Raw genomic sequence first — 15805 nt, forward strand, 5'->3', positions numbered from 1 at the left:
AGAGACATGAGTCTTTGTGCACACTGGACATTCTGATAACATTAGCTGTGTAAAATGTTTAAAACACAAGTTTTTCAGTTTTTGCATTGGCTTTTAGCAGTGGTTTCCCACGTTTGCGTTTTTTAGCGTTTTTGTTTTTAACCAAAAACTTTTTTATTGGAAAAAAATCCAAAAATGCCAGTTTGCAGCGTTTTAACGCGTTAGAGCGCTTTTACAGCTAAAAAACGCCTCTAGAAACCCACTAGTCCTGGGTTTTTTTCCAGCCACAAAACATTGATTACAGTCTGTGTACATGGACACATACGACAACATGCTGGGGAGTTTACTAGCTGTAGAAAAAAATTTCAAAAGCCAAAAACATGAAGTGTGCATGAGGACTGACAGTGGATTTACTAAAGGCAAGTAACCTTTACATTTTACAAGTGGAGTCACGTTTGTTTTCCCCAGATCTGTGTAAATGCAACAAAGCTGCTGATTTCCATCATCCAATCGTCTGCAAGCAGAGACTTTGTTTTTTTTTCTCCTTGCACTTGATTGGGTATTCTTTACAAAGTGAAGCTTCCCACATTGACTGCACTCTGAGGAAAATGAATGCAGCTGCATTTGCGGAGTGCAAAGTCTATTTGCCTTTAGCAAGTCAACCTCATAGCAGGTATGCTGTTAGAACTGCCTAGTGGTAAACGGATACATTTTGCCTTTAGTTCCACAGTAAAGTAGCAGTCTTGTAACATTAGCAGAAGCTTGGATAAGAGGAGGTGATGTGAATAGCACACACGTGCTACAATATTTTCCTCCCTCATTGCCTGATGTTAATACAGTGTTATACGGGACATACACACGCCAGGACAGGCACATCCCCTCACACAAAGGCGTGCCCCCTCCACGCGCTCTCAGCCGGCGTCTCTTCTGGAAAGGCCGCGTTCTATGTGATGTCGCTTTATTTTTTGAAGGCAGCCAGCAGCCAATGAGCGGGCGCCTTGCTTTCCTGAGCAGCCAATCGGCGCGCGTGTTATTGTTCGGCGTCCCGCTCCTCCGTCGAACACAGGACGGCCGTTATTAGCACTCAGCTTGCTTCCTTTCCTCTCAAAGAACAATTGGCGCCTTCCTTCCTGGCTCTGTTCGCCGCGCAGTGAGCATCCCCGGGCGCCCCGTGTCTGTGTCTCCTGTATGTCAGCGCCATGCCGGAGTTTCTGCAAGACCCGACCGTTCTCACCAAAGACAAGCTGAAAACTGAGCTGGTGGCCAACAACGTGACTCTGCCGGCCGGGGAGCAGAAAAAAGATGTCTACGTGCAGCTCTATCTACAGCACCTGACCGCCCGCAACCGTGGCACCCCCGACTTCTCCAGCGACGAAGAGAGGGAGGCCACCCCGGTGCGGGGCAGAGGGCGCCCGCCTGGACGGGTGAGTGACATGGGGGGAAGAAGGCTTCACACTGACCTACGCCACCTCCTAGCCGTCCATAACGCAGCGCGCGGTTACTTATAGCAACCAGGCTAGGACACTGCCACCCGACCTACTGGAGGCTGAACTCGGGCTGCTATTGGTTACCGCCGGCTGTCTATTGCATCGCTTTGTTTACCAACCCCGTGCGTGCTCTAAGCTCCCTACTGATCGCAGTCCTTGGCGGGGGGGAATGAATGAATAAATGAATGAGACTGTGGCGTTAGCGCCTGACTACTCCTAAGGACGCTTCCTTCTATCAGTCCAGGCCTCCAGTGCTTCCCCCTTATCAGCCCATGCCTGATCAAGAGTAAGGAGCAGAGAAATCGAATCCTTATTGTCTGATCACTCATCTATTGTCCTCCTGTATTCATGTAGTTGTACTAAAAGTGGGATCAGAAATGCTGTATGGGGAACTTATGTAATTCTCCGTAATAGCCACCAAAACAAGTCTTGCTGTCACTTGTGCTAAACTTTAGGCCTTGTTCATGGAATTTACTGACATGACTGTCAGATCCTGCTGTCGGAAGATCCTAAAGTACTAGCGTTTACAGCAGGGATTCTCCCTCAGGGTTCCATGGAGTCCTGGGATTTCACCAGGTGTTGCTAAGGGTTCCTTGAGCAATTTCAGCCTTTTAGATAAGTTCTCACTGACACCTATGATCTTTTTAGCTGTCTATAAGGTGGGGGGATTCTTCCTACTGACCAAAAGTGTAAGAGGCATTCTTCCCACTGATCATGAGTTGTGTACATATATAGTAATCTTTAGCAGGGGTTCCCTGAGTGGAAATTTATTTCAAGGGTTCCTCTGTGTTGAAAAGGTTGAGAAAAGGATGTACAGTATTCTACAAGGACAATTGTATAGAAATGAAGAGCAGCTCGCTGTGAGTCAGGTAAAGGGCCAGGTAGGAGTAGAGGATGTTATGCTTGTTTGCCACTATTACAGACCCCAGCTGTACGCCCCAGGGCTGCGTCTGTATCATCTGGCACTGTACGTCTGCTACTTTAATAGAGCTCCATCTGTAGGAATTGGTCAGAAAGTTCCCGCCTTTTTTTTTTTTTTTTTTTTTCCTTCGGATGCTCTAGTCTGATAACTTGTACTGTGACTGTATGCCTGTCTTTAGGAGACCAGCAGTTATGTGCACCAAACGCTGCTATGCTCTGTTCTTACCCGACTTGATTGAGATATATATATCTCAATATCAGTGTGTGTGTGTTTTGGTGCTAGTGTCAAAGCCAGGCACATTATTATTTTTTTTTTTTTTTGTCATTTTGTTTGCTAGATGACAGTGTGAAAATATAACAAGTCATTTGCATGGATTGCAGTTTACTGGAAGCTGTTTACACAGTTACTATTGTACACATTTGCCTTTGTCGCACATGTGAAGTAATGTGATCAGACCTTAAAGCGGAGCGTTACCCTAAACAACTTGACAAAAAATAATACTCTTTAGGAAGGAACATACCTTTCACATGGATAATTGTGCTACCAAAATTGTGTACTCTCTAAATTGCCTCCAGTATTGTTGCTGTTTCTTCTTGTTGGAAGCTGCCATTTTGCTGAAGCCCAGAATCCCTGAGCAGAAGTAAATCTTTAGACTGTCAGCAGATCGGTGTCTAAATTTTCAGCACTTTGCTGAAAAATAGAGAGCAACTGAGCATGTTCAGATCTGGATGAGACAGTGTTTTATTGGACTTTTATCCCTTTCGCCGCCAGAGCCTTTTTTGCACACATTTTAAAAATTATTTCAGGCCTGGCGATTACACAAACTCCCCAAACAACATATTTTCTGAAAGTAGACACCCTAGAGAAGTAAATAATGGTAGTTCCAAATTTTTATTTCACCGGATATTACCACAAATGTCTAGGGAATGCAAAATTTCAGTAAAAAACACACTAAAGTGAATTTTAGGGCAATCAAAAGCAATAAATTACCTACATTTTCGGTAAAATAAAATAATGCTGTTGCTCCGAGTAAATAGATTCCAAACCTTAAATTTGTGTGCTCCTATGAAATAGTGACAAACTTGGGTACCCTATATTTTCTATAGGCGATGCTTAAAAAGCCCCTATAGCTCACCAGTTTAGTGTTACGGAGGAGGTCTTGTGCTAGAATTATTGCTCTCCAGCGTGCATGGCGATATGTAAGGTGTATCACAATTGACGGTTTCGCTTGTAGGTGCCCCTTCATGCGCGTTTATGTTCGTGCGTTTGGGGGGGGATTCCACTTTTTTTTTTGGGGGGGGGGCATGTTATGTGTTTGGGTGTGACTTTATTTTTTTGCAAGCAAAAAAGAAAGTTTTGGGTTTTTTTTTTTTTTTTTTTTTTTTACAATCGCATAGGGTACACAAAGTCCCCTGAGTAACAATTTTTAGGTGACGGGCTCTCTTTATTGAGACATGCAGGGTCTAACCCCTAGTTCACATAGCTGTGTTCCTGCTGTCCACATTTTGCATGGGCACGACGAGAGCCCATTCATTTGAATGGCCTTCCATGGCCCAGGACACGCAGGGAAGAAGTCCCTGCACGTCTTCTAAAAACGCAGCCCGCACGGGAACCTCGGTTCCCAGTACGGTTGCGATTTCCAGTGTGGGCGGCGTGCTATTAGAATTAATGGCACCCGCATGCGTGTCCACTTTCTTGTGTGGGTGGTGCGGCTGCACAGATTTTTGGGCAGATCTGCAGTGGCACCACCTGCACATATGTGATCCTAGTCTTAAAGACCCTGCATGTCTCCTCTGGGCTCCACTAGATGTATTGCAATGCAGATCGCATTGCAATACAAGTATCCCTGACTATTCTAGCTGGGGAAAGTGACAGCCGTGACCCACAAGTGACATCATACATGTCGCCTTCTGGGTCACAGAAAATAGGGGAGGAGAACTAGAAACCACAGCACATTTTGGCATGATGGGAACCATGTATCGCTGTGCGGTTTCATTGCAGCTGCAATCTTGGAAAACTGAAATGAATTAGCTGCTTTGCCCATGCAAAAGTGCCTGCAGGGAAACTGGTCTAGTGTGAACATATCATTCGGGTCTATCCACATCAGCTGCTGTATTACAAAGCCGCTGGTGTGCTATGCTGTAAGATCACTACATTGCTGACGCTCAAATTGCAGCACATCGTACTGTTCACCTTTTCTGAAAAAAAAAGATCCAGCCTACCATACTCTTCTCTTTTTTTTTTTTTTTTTTTTTTTTTTTTTTTTATGGCACACACCACTGCAGTGTGTTGGTGTGAACCAACCAGGTGTGAGAGGAGGCCTTTTGACTGGTCTTGTGTTTGGACTGTGCTCAAAAACCCTAAGCCCTACCACACCTGGTGTGAATAGACTTCAAAAGGGCTTGTTGATATGCTGTAAATTGAAATGCTGTGGCCTGCATAGGTCACTGCTGAATGCCTGGGCAGATAGAGAACAGTTGACACAAAATCCCTGAAAGACTTTACCCTCTACAAATCTGCATTTCTCAAATACAACTCCAGCCTCCACGCTGCTAAGCAAACCTACTACAACACTCTCATCAAGACCCTCTCATCCAATCCTTGTCAACTCTTTTTTACCTTTTAATTCCTTACTCCACCCCCCACTGCCTCCACCCACCAACTTACTTACTGCACAGGAGTTTGCCAGTCATTTCAAGAAAAAGATCGACACAATTCTTGATGAGATCTCCAGTGTCAAGCTTCCTTCTCCAACCAACATACCAGGCCCAACACCACACTTAACACTCTCCTCCTTTGACCCTCCTACCACCAAGGAAGATAATTAACTCCTTTCCAAGGCCCACTTCACCACCTGTCCCCTCATGACTGTTGCAGCCTCCTTCCTTCCTTCCTTTATCCTATAGTCTCTAGCCCACATCTTCAACCTCTCTCCATGGGCACCTTTCCCTCCCCGCTCAAACATGCACTGGTTACCCCCATACTCAAAAACCCTCGATGAACCCCACCTGTTTGAATAACCTAACACTCTTCTTCCTGCTCCCGTTTGACTCCAAACTTCTCGAGCGCCTTGTTCACAACCGTATCAAATGCTACCTCACCGACACCAACCTTCTTGATCCCCGACAGTCTGGCTTCCGCCCACTACATTCCGCAGAAACTGTCCTACTAACACCAATAGCCTTTACTGTATACTCATACTCCTTGACCTTTCCTCTGCCTTTGACACAGTCGACCACCCGCTCCTCCTTAGTAAACTCGACTCCATCGGCCTCTGTGACTCTGCTCTCTCCTGGTTCTTCTTACCTTTTCTCAGTGCACACATTCAGTGTCACATACAACTCCTCCACTTCTCTCCCTCTTTCCATTGGGGTACCCCAAGGTTCTGTCCTTGGGCCTCTTATTTTCTCTCTACACCTCCTCCCTGGGCCAATTGATAACCTCCCATGGCTTCCAATACCACCTCTATGCTGATGACACCCAGATCCATCTCTCCACTCCCCAGCACACCCCCTCAATCTCCTTGCGTATCACAAATCTACTAAGCGACATATCGGCATGGATGTCACACCACTACCTTAAACTCAATCTTTCCAAAACTGAGCTTGTAATATTTGCTACCCCCCCAATCATGTCATCCAATCACTGCCTATATCCTGCTGCCTCAGCCTCTAGTATGCAGCTGGTGGTTGCTGCAGAGCCCATTCCAGGAACGTGTGCGATGGGAATATGGACTGTTACCCATTGGGAGAATAACCCTTTTCTGTTCTAGTGGCAAATTTCATACGCAACTTCACTTTCTTTGACACTGACATTGGAGATCAGGACAATTAAGGTAGCCATATGATACTTTAATTTCAGTCATTTCCTGCTGACTCTGAAATTAGAATTGCGGGTGGCCTTATGGGCTCCTCCAAAAGTCTATTGAAAAATTGTTGTCCAAACAGGAAAATGACTGCTTCTAATCAGTTGCAGTCACTGTTGGGGTGTTTAGACAGCCATGGGTGCTGCTGATATCTGAATACAATAGCTGGGATAAGATTTTCCGTCATCCAGGTTGTTTAGCATGGAAGAATCCATTTCTCTTGTTTAGTCCCCAGAGTTTAATTAAATCTAAACATGTAGGGTAATTACAGACAGTGAGTCTCTGTAATGGGGAAACAGACAGCTAGAAAAACTTGACAGAGGTTTCAAAGTTATACTAAAGGCTTACAATTTTTTTTTTCCCCTAAAAATACCAAATGTGTTCTACTTACCTGGTGTGTGTAGGGGTTTTGCACAGAGCAGCCCAGATCCTCCTCTTCTTGGGTCTCCTGTCAGCGCCTTTGGCCCCTCCCTTCTGTCTGGTGCCCCCACAGCATGCAGCTTGCTATGGGGGCACCCGCTGCTTCGTGTGTCTATTCACACACTGAGAAGCGGCTGGGCCCCATCCCCTATGTCTCCTTGGCTCACAGGCTATGATTGACAGCAGTGAGAGCTAATGGCTCCTGCTGCTGTCTCAGCCAATGAGTATGGGGAGTCCCAGTATAGCAGAGACTCCAGTGCACATCGCTGGATCAAGAGGGAGCTTAAGGGAGTATTTGGGTGGGGGGGCGGGATGCTGCACAGAGGTTTTTTACCCTCATGCTTGATGAGAAAAAAACCTTGAGTCTTTACAACCACTTTAACTATTCAACCTTAAATCTAAAAAAAGCTTTGCCTCTAGTTAACTTTGAAGGGCAACTGTACCTTTTTTTTTTTTTTTTTTTTTTTTTTTTTTTTAAATTCCTTGAATCCACCCCTCCAGAACTAACTTGCAGATGGAACACCCTTACCCCAGTGCTGCATCCTGCGCAATATGAACACCACCTCTCCATCAGAAATCTATTTGGCACTGGTTGATGCCGAAGACTTGATAGACTTGTATGGACTATTCTGACATTGGAACTGCTGTCAGCATGGTCTCATGAGGGCTCTGTGCAGATGCAGCCATCACCAGAGAGAATGTTTGTAAAATTTGCACAGGATGTGGTTCTGTTTAGTTTAGTGCAGGTAAGTTCATGAGGTGTGGGAAGTGAATTAGTGAAGTTTTTTTTTTAAAAAGTACAGTTGTCCTTTAAAGTGATATTAAAGACTCAGATTTTATTTTTTAAAAATAAGATACATATGCTCACCTGCCCTGTGCAATGATTTTTCTAAAAGCAGCACTGATCATCCTCTTCCCTGGTCCCACACCAGCAATCTTGGCTCCTGTTGCTGTACCTGAGCCAGTGAGGAGGGAGAGACGTATGAGAGCTGCTGCTTTCATGCACATCGCTGGATAGAGATGCTCAGGTAAGTATTGGGGTGAGCTGTACACTGAAGGTATTTCAGTGGATATTAAAAGTCTACACACTCCTGTAAAAATGCTGGGTTTTTGAGATGTAAAAATAATCAGACCAAGATTAATAATTTTTGAATTTTTTCCACCTTTAGCCAGGGTTCACATCAGTCCAGAGCGGTAAATCCCATGTGATTCGCACAGGAACTGCACCGCATTCCTGTGCAAATCGCATGCGATTTGTATGCGGTGCGATTGGAGCCATACATTTTGTATGGCTCTATTCACACCGCACCTGCACCAAAAATGCGCAGGACCCTTTTTTGGTCTGCGCTAGAATCAGATCACATAGGTATTCACACCTATGTGATCCGATTCTGCACATCGCACTGCATTTTGCAGACCGATGTGGGGGTGTCGTTAACACACACACCCACATCGGTCCGTGCGAACGGGATGCGATTATGATGTGGTGTGGAATTCACACTGAAAACGCTGTGAATTCCGCACCACATCAGTGTGAACCAGGGCTTAATGTGTACAATTCAATGAAAAAGAAACTAAAATCTTTATAGAAGGAAAAATAAACACAGTAATACATACCCTTAAAGTGTTACTAAACCCCCAACCGTAAAATCAGCCTGTATATGCAGTATAGCATGCTTGTTATACTCACTGTGGAACCTAAGGGGTTAATCCTCTGCATTGTGTAAAAAGGCTGTTTGATCCTGTCATCTCTGCCCCTCCTCTTGTTGAAATGGCCACCTGACAGACTGGATCTGTAGTCATATACTCAGTTTGTGTATTGCTAGAGAGGGGTTTGTTTGTTTTTCTTGTTCGGAGAGTGCATGTAATCAGCACAGGGCAATCAGCACTGTCCAGACAGAGGATCAGGATTTCACATCCTCCTAGAGCGGAAAGAAAACTCCTCCTACAAGCTTTAACCAGTGCTCTGCTGAAGTCACAAGACTGCTCTAACTGCTGCTGAGAAAAGGTTTTTAGCAGTTTATATTTACTAAAATAATTGCATTTCCATGTTCTGTGTACTGCGGGAGACCAGATATAGTGGATGCGGGGCCCTAGATTTACTAACACTTTAAACTAATAATTTGTTGAAGCACCTTTTGGTTTTATGACTGCTTTCAGTCTTTTGAAATAGGATTCCATCAGTGTATTCGGGGGGGCTCTCTGCTGTCAGAATAGAATAGCGCAGATGGGGGAGATCCCTGCATCCACATTGCTTGTGTGAATTCAGGAATGTGTGTCCATCCAGCTTAATAATGAACAAGTATACAAGCTTTTGGAGTTTTTACTTTCTTGATCTGCAAACTTGTTCAAGAGCTATGGATTGGCATGGCAGCCAGACAGCTAGCATTTTTAGATGCTAAGCAATGGCTGCCCCATATTTCATTTGTGAAAAGGTAGGAAAATTTCAAAGAAACCAGAAGCGCAAGTGAGAGCACATTAATAGTCCTGTCCCTAGCTGATCTTTGTGTGTGTGTGTGTGTGTGTGTGTGTGTGTGTATAATATAGAATTTTTTTCTCTACCCTTAGGCTTGAAGAAAAATGTTCTAGTGTTTACTACTGAAAACAAAAAATTTAAAATGACTTGTGGTTTTACTTTTTTTTTTTTTTTTTCTTCTGACACTGGGTGAGAACTGATTAAACTGCCACTGACATTCCAATGACACTATGGCTTCATGTACATGAGCAGCAGCTAAACTCGAGTTTAGGAGCTTTTGGCATTTTTTTTTGCCAAAGCTCCTAAACTCAACTCCCTAAAGGCTTATGTGTCCATGTACATATAGGCTTTTAGCAGAGTTTAGGAGCTGCTGTGTTTAGGTGAAGTTAAACCTCTCTCTCTTGAACATGGAAGAATTGCGTTCAGGAAAGGAATCTTTTGACCGCCGACCGAGGGGAAATGCAAAACTGCGGTACCGCTTTTGCCGTAATTTGCGTTTCCACACGGCCGGCGGTCAGGGTAGTCTCGTGTACATGGAGTCTAATACAGTGATCAGTGCTAATAAAACAATGACACTGGGCAGGAAGGGGTTAACATTTGGGACAATCAGAGTTAACTGTGTGCTATTTTACTTCATGTGCTGTCTATTTTACTAGCATGTTCTTTCTGGCAGGAGAGAGACTATTTATACACTGGTCTCTCCCCTATCTGTGTTACTTGGTGATCACCGGGGAATCTTTGGCTGGGACCCGGTGATTGACATCTGTAGCTGCCAATGGCAGTGTGGGTGGGGTGGCATGCGCCCCCTACCCAGAGATATTAAAAAATATATATATATATAAAATATATATTAGCGTGTGATTTTGCACAGCCCTGCCGCCCCGTAGCAGTAGTTCTACTATAGGGCGGCGGGGAAGCGGTTAATGATTGCTTCTATGTACATACAGTAAAATGTTTACAAATGCTAGGCCACAATCTGATGCATAAAGTAATATTTATGCAGTGTAAGAGGTACAAATGACGACAATCCTGTAGATTATCTGCTGCATGAAAATACAATTAATTGAGGTGAAAGCTCTCACGGGGCAGACTGAGATTAGATCCACAAGGGAGCTGTCTGCTGATCAGCGCTAAGTAAGTGGATAACAGGTCTGTTTCCCCTCAGTTTTTGCAGAGCGGACACGGACAGAGTCCACTTTGCTATACGGGTGGTCATGTGTAAACGGACTCCACTGTCCTGGATCCAATATGCCTAGACGCAGGGCATGGATCCCCGTCGGGTATTTTTTTTTTTTTTTTTTTTCGTCCCATGAGGAGAATGGAGGGACCAGTCAGGTCCACCTGAGAAACTGACAGGAAGACTTGATTGAACCCTTAGCTTGGAAGGAGCTTAGTTCAGCATCATTCTTCATATATCAGAATAGAAACCTGTAGAAATGTAGCGTTGTGGATGAAGAAGACCAAGTGGGTTTGCCCCATGCTCAGACTTTATGAATGAGTCTGCAACAATGTTAGTGCATGCCTGTCAGGTCATATTTGATGGTCTAATCACTCGTTATCTGTTGTCTGTCCTTAACCTCTACGGGGCCAATAAAAACATAAATGAGCATGGTTATGTCCAATTTAAAATTTATTTTGTCAATTCCACACTCTGCCTTGCAAGTTGAACCGCTTTGTTGCATTTCCTACTAATTAAGAGCTACATTTACAATTGTTAACCTTTGTTGTGCAACAGGCTGGCTTGTGTTTTAAGTATGGGAGTGATGTGTGCATGCTTTAGAGGGGAGGGGAAGGCACTGTTAGAGAGGGAGAGATTGAAGATGTGAGGGAGCATAGGATGGAAGAAGAGGATGACCGAAGTAGTTGTGAGAGGACAGGATCTAGGGGGCAAGTAATGAGACGGGCTTCTGAGAAAACCTTAGTGACGGTAGTAGCAAGGTCAAAAGAGGAAAGTGTTGAGGGAGGTTTAGTATAAGGTATGCTAAGAGGGATGGATGTCTGTGCAGTGGTTATGCCCCTACGAATTGCATCAATCTTGTTTTTGAAATGATTTGCAATCTCATAAGCAGTGAGTGAGGTACTGGGTGGAGGTGGAGAAAGTAGAGTGTTAAAAGTAGAAAAGAGACAAGGACTGGAAGACAAGGTATTAATAAGAGTGACAAAGTAGGCTTGTTTGGCAGCATGGAGGGAGGAATTGTATGTTAAGAAAGTAGATTTATATAAGGTGAATGCTTGGTGAGATTTGGTTTTACGCCACAATCGCTCCAGCGCACGACTATGTCACTTAAGATTTCTGGTGTCGTCAGTCTGCCACGGTTGTAATGGTCGGGGCCTGATGCTTTGTGTTAGAGGAGCAAGCGAGTCTAATGCGGATGAAAGTGAACTGTTGTAGACAGCAGTGGCCAGGGCAGGACAAGGGAGAGATTCTGTCATAGAGTTGGTCATCTGCAGAGTTGAAAGGGTTCAAGTTGTGAAGGTTTCTGTGGGTAATTGTTTGCTGCTTGGAGGGATAGGTGTTTGAAGACGAGGACACTGTGAATGTGATGAGATTGTGATCAGAGAGAGGAAAGGTGGTGTTTGTGAGGTTGTAGGAAGTGCAAAGATGGGAGAAAACAAGGTCTAATGTATTCCCATCAGAGTGAGTGGAGGACTGTATACATTGTGCTAATGCAAAAGATGAGGGTATGTTTAAGAGTTGGGATGTAGCCGGGTTGTTGACATTAATGGGGATGTTAAAATCTTCGAGAATCATAGTGGGTAGTTCAGATGAGAGAAAGTAGGGTAGCCAGGTAGAAAAATCATCAAAGCGTGACACCGGTCCAGGAGGCTGATAGATCACTGCAATCCTCAGAGAAATGGGAGAAAACAGCCAAATGCAGTGAGTCTCGAAAGAAGAGAAGCATAGAGAGGGAGGGTTAGGAAGGACTTGAAAGGTTCTCAGTGGGGATAGAAGCAAACCGACTCCACCTCCTTTCCGACCACTGGGTCTGGGTGAGTGGGTCCAGAGGAGGCCTCCATAGGAAAGCGTTGCAGGGGAAGCAGAGACAAAAAGGTCATGGACAGAGGTGAGCTTATTACAGACAGAGCGGGCATTCCAGAGTGCACATGAAAAAGGGAGGGTGGTTTTTGGGAGCACGGGGACTGATAATAAATTGAGGGGATTGCGGCTATTCCTGGAGGAAGGAGGGTGCCTGGTGTGGGGGTGAAATAGTGGAGGACCAGGGTTTGGGGAGATATCCCCAGAGGTTAGAAGAAGGGTGAGGAAAGTAAGGTGGGAGTGGGATGTATACGAGTGCACATGCCTTCCAGTCCTGGTGTTTGGGTCAGCAGGAGAGTGAAGTATCAGCAGGAGGTGATGAGAGCCATAGTAGAGAGATGGTAGCAGTGAGGCTGAGATGTATAAACTTTGAGGTGGAGCAGAGGGGTAAAAAAGTGAGATTTTGGGAACGCAGGATAGTAATATGAAAAGGAGGAGTAGAGGGGACATATTACCAAGGTACACAGAGTGGGACTCAGACTTGTAGGAGATGTTTCCCAGGGTGTTTGCTTGCAGTCTATCCAGCACGCATTAGAGTTCTTTGTTGTATCTTCCTGCTGCTTGAGTTATCCTGCTTTAGTTAAACTGCTGTGTTCAACTGCGTCTCCGCAATCTACTAGTATGCGATGCATGCTAGTACATTATGCCATTGCCTTACAGGGGATTTTTCTTTTTTAATACCATGGTTTACTACCGCTTTCAGACAGCCTCTACGGTGGCTGTAAATAATAGGTAGTTTTTGTTTTAGGAGCTGAAATGTAAACATGAAATGTGTTATCAGCACAGACACTGCCTACAATATTTATATATATTTTTTTCTTTTAAGATTAAGGCTGACCATAGTTGGAGCGAATTTTATGGTTGCAGGAAATACATTTTCTTGATTCCCCAATCAACACAGACCGTGTTGACGGGAATCCCTCCCTCTGAGCCATTGTGTTCTTCCAGCGGAGGGCCAGGGGGAGCTGTCCCCGCTGGGAGAACAGAGATTATTGCTAGCGGCTATAACGGCATGTAGAATTGATCGACTTGGGTACATTTGGCCTTCCCATACATAGTTCAAATCTCGACCGATTCCTGCTGAACCAGCCAAGATTTGAACCATCTATGGCTGGCTTCACATGTCAAACGGCAGCCAATAGGCTACTTTAATTCAAACATTTTACATGTATAGAGAATTAAATACAGCCTTGGACAACACTGCTTCTTTCAATAATTTTTCCAAGCTGTATTCCGACTGGGGGAAAAAGGTAAATGGTCCTAACACTGTGTAGTGTTTAAATATTTGATAGGTTCATCTCTTCACAAACCTGTATTTCTGCCATTGGAAAGCTTGTTTACTGTGTGTTCCCTTTATAATGTACATAGACTGAAATATCCTATAGTGCAGGTATTGATCTGAATAGTTGAAATACACAAAGTGCTAAGTCCCCTCCTACTCTTTAAACTGTGTGTATTGTCTTGATATTGGGGGTTTAGCTAGAAAACACGGAAGAAATTGAAAAAAAAGTCTGCAGTGTTCAAGGTGAGACATGCATCAGTGTATTATTTATTTAACATGCTATGTGTTTATTTTCTTAAAGAAAGCGACAAAGAAAACTGATAAGCCTAACGTAGAAGAGAAAACCGAACAAAATGTAACCGAACTCAGCAATGAGGCTTTGAGAGAGGAGCTATTGAAATATGGAATAACACCTGGTCCTATTTTGGGTATGATTTGCTAGTTTCATTTGACATTTTCTGTGGTAGCTTTCCTCTGTTTTAAAATAATAATGTAATGTGTCCCCAGTACTAGAAATTGATATTAAGTTGGATACAGAGTACTGCCATTGAGTTGCTAAAATTGCTATTCCTGGACATACTAGTGTTTAAAATTTTATTAAAGATAAAGTTTAGCCACGACAATTTCGCTTTAGTGGGCTAATTTACTGTAATGAAGTATGTTCCATGTCATGAGGCAGCTGGATCCACAAGGTGTTATGCACTGACTAAGAATATATCCTATATATAATTTTTTTTTTTTTTTTATTGCAAAGAAGAAAGGATGTATTTTTTTTTTTTTTTTTTTTTTTTGTTTAACAAACTGGTTATGCCTTTTTTTCATTATACTGATTTTAACATGTTGTTTTTTTTTTTTTCTTTCTTTCATTTTAGCCAATACTAGGAAGGTTTATGAAAAAAAGATGATAAAGGCAAAGGAGCAACAGGTCACATCCATAACATCTGTAGCAGATACCTCAAACACAGACAGTAACAAGCAAAATGGAAACACTGATCCTGAACAGTACAGTGACAATGAAGGTATGCTTTCGTTAGCCCTCACCTAAAACAGAATGTGCTAAATATGGCCGAACCTTATTCTTTCCTATGCAGATAACCAATCCAATGTCATGTAAAAGGCATTTTAAAATCCTGTAAATCGTGCAAGTTCATTTCTGGAAGGATTATATGATATAACTTCTATCTGGGACTGTGCCATTAACCAGGTTTACATACTGTACATGCTAGGCAGTTATAGGGATTAAAGTGACTTGTGCAAGTTGGCAGTTAGGGCACTTCACTCTTGATGGTCTGGATCTCCACAAACTGATATTGGCAATTTTTCAACTTGCGATGGAGCCATCAAGGGTGTGTTTATGCAGATGGTATGAAGTTGGAAAGATGGGAACTTAAGAATAGATTGACAATGGATATTGAGTTGAATGGATGCGCAAGGGGATGACTCAAACCAATTTCAGGTGGAGCTGATTTATGGACAAATGGATCATTCCTCGTGCATTTTTGTATGGGCAGCTATCTCTAATTCATGTAGAGATCATTTGGTTTGGACACATGACATACCTGTTTTTACATCTTTTGACTATTGCCTGAACAGTTTAATAGGTCTTGCATGATTGTAGACCAGAATACCCTATACTGTATATTCAGGTTAGATGCTTGTTAACCACTTGCCAACCTCGCTATAGCTGAATGTCCAGTTCTGGGAGGGCATCATATGACGTCCAACCGCGCGCCCCCGGCGATCTCTGTGATCGTTGTGTTCTGCGGATCACAATGGTGTTTTACCACGTGATCAGCTGTGTCCAATGACACAGCCGATCACCGGTAAATGCGGTTTCCGGTTATTGGCTGCACTTTCCTCATGCTGCCACAGCATAAGGATAGTACTGCCGATAACTGGCAATTGTCAGAGGAGGGATTGGCACTGGTCATCGGGGCACTCATCAGTGCCTAGTAGTGTCGCCAGTCAGTGCTGCCCATCAGTGCCCAGCAGTACCGCCTGTCAGTGCTGCATATCTGTGCCTCCTATCAGTGTAGCCTCATCAACGCACATCAGTGAAGGGGAAAAATTACCCATTTGCAAAATTTTATAATGGTAACAAAGAAACTTTAAAAAAAATTTTTTTTTTTGTTTATAGCGCAAAAAATAAAACACAGCAAGTAAATACCACCAAAAGAAAGCTCTATTTTGTGTGAAGAAAATGATAAAAATTTCATATGGGTACAGCGTTGCATGACTGCGCAATTGTCATTCAAAGTGCGACAGCGCTGAAAGCTGCAAATTGGCCTGGGCAGGAAGGGGGTATAAGTGCCCGTTAGGCAAGTGGATAAACAATAT

At 43.7% G+C, this 15805-nt stretch overlaps 1 protein-coding gene across 3 annotated transcripts in view; it reads left to right on the plus strand.

Moving 5' to 3' along the window:
- The first annotated feature begins 996 nt into the window (after window positions 1-996).
- TMPO (thymopoietin) overlaps window positions 997-15805 on the plus strand; it is a 37899-nt gene continuing 23090 nt past the window's right edge. For 2 of the 3 annotated variants that reach the window (XM_089652034.1, XM_089652042.1), the window contains exons 1-3: window positions 1002-1403; window positions 13770-13896; window positions 14341-14487. In XM_089652034.1, coding sequence (XP_089508160.1) covers window positions 1179-1403; window positions 13770-13896; window positions 14341-14487 — 499 coding nt within the window. In that variant the 5' untranslated portion in view covers window positions 1002-1178. Of the gene's footprint in view, window positions 1404-13769; window positions 13897-14340; window positions 14488-15805 lie in introns of all 3 variants that reach the window. The other variant, XM_089652051.1, reaches the window with a different exon arrangement.

The sequence above is a fragment of the Staurois parvus genome, unplaced genomic scaffold (assembly GCF_062004578.1).
Source record: "Staurois parvus isolate SC_StPar_1 unplaced genomic scaffold, SC_StPar_1.0 ptg000025l, whole genome shotgun sequence".
NCBI classification, from domain to species: Eukaryota; Metazoa; Chordata; class Amphibia; order Anura; family Ranidae; genus Staurois; species Staurois parvus.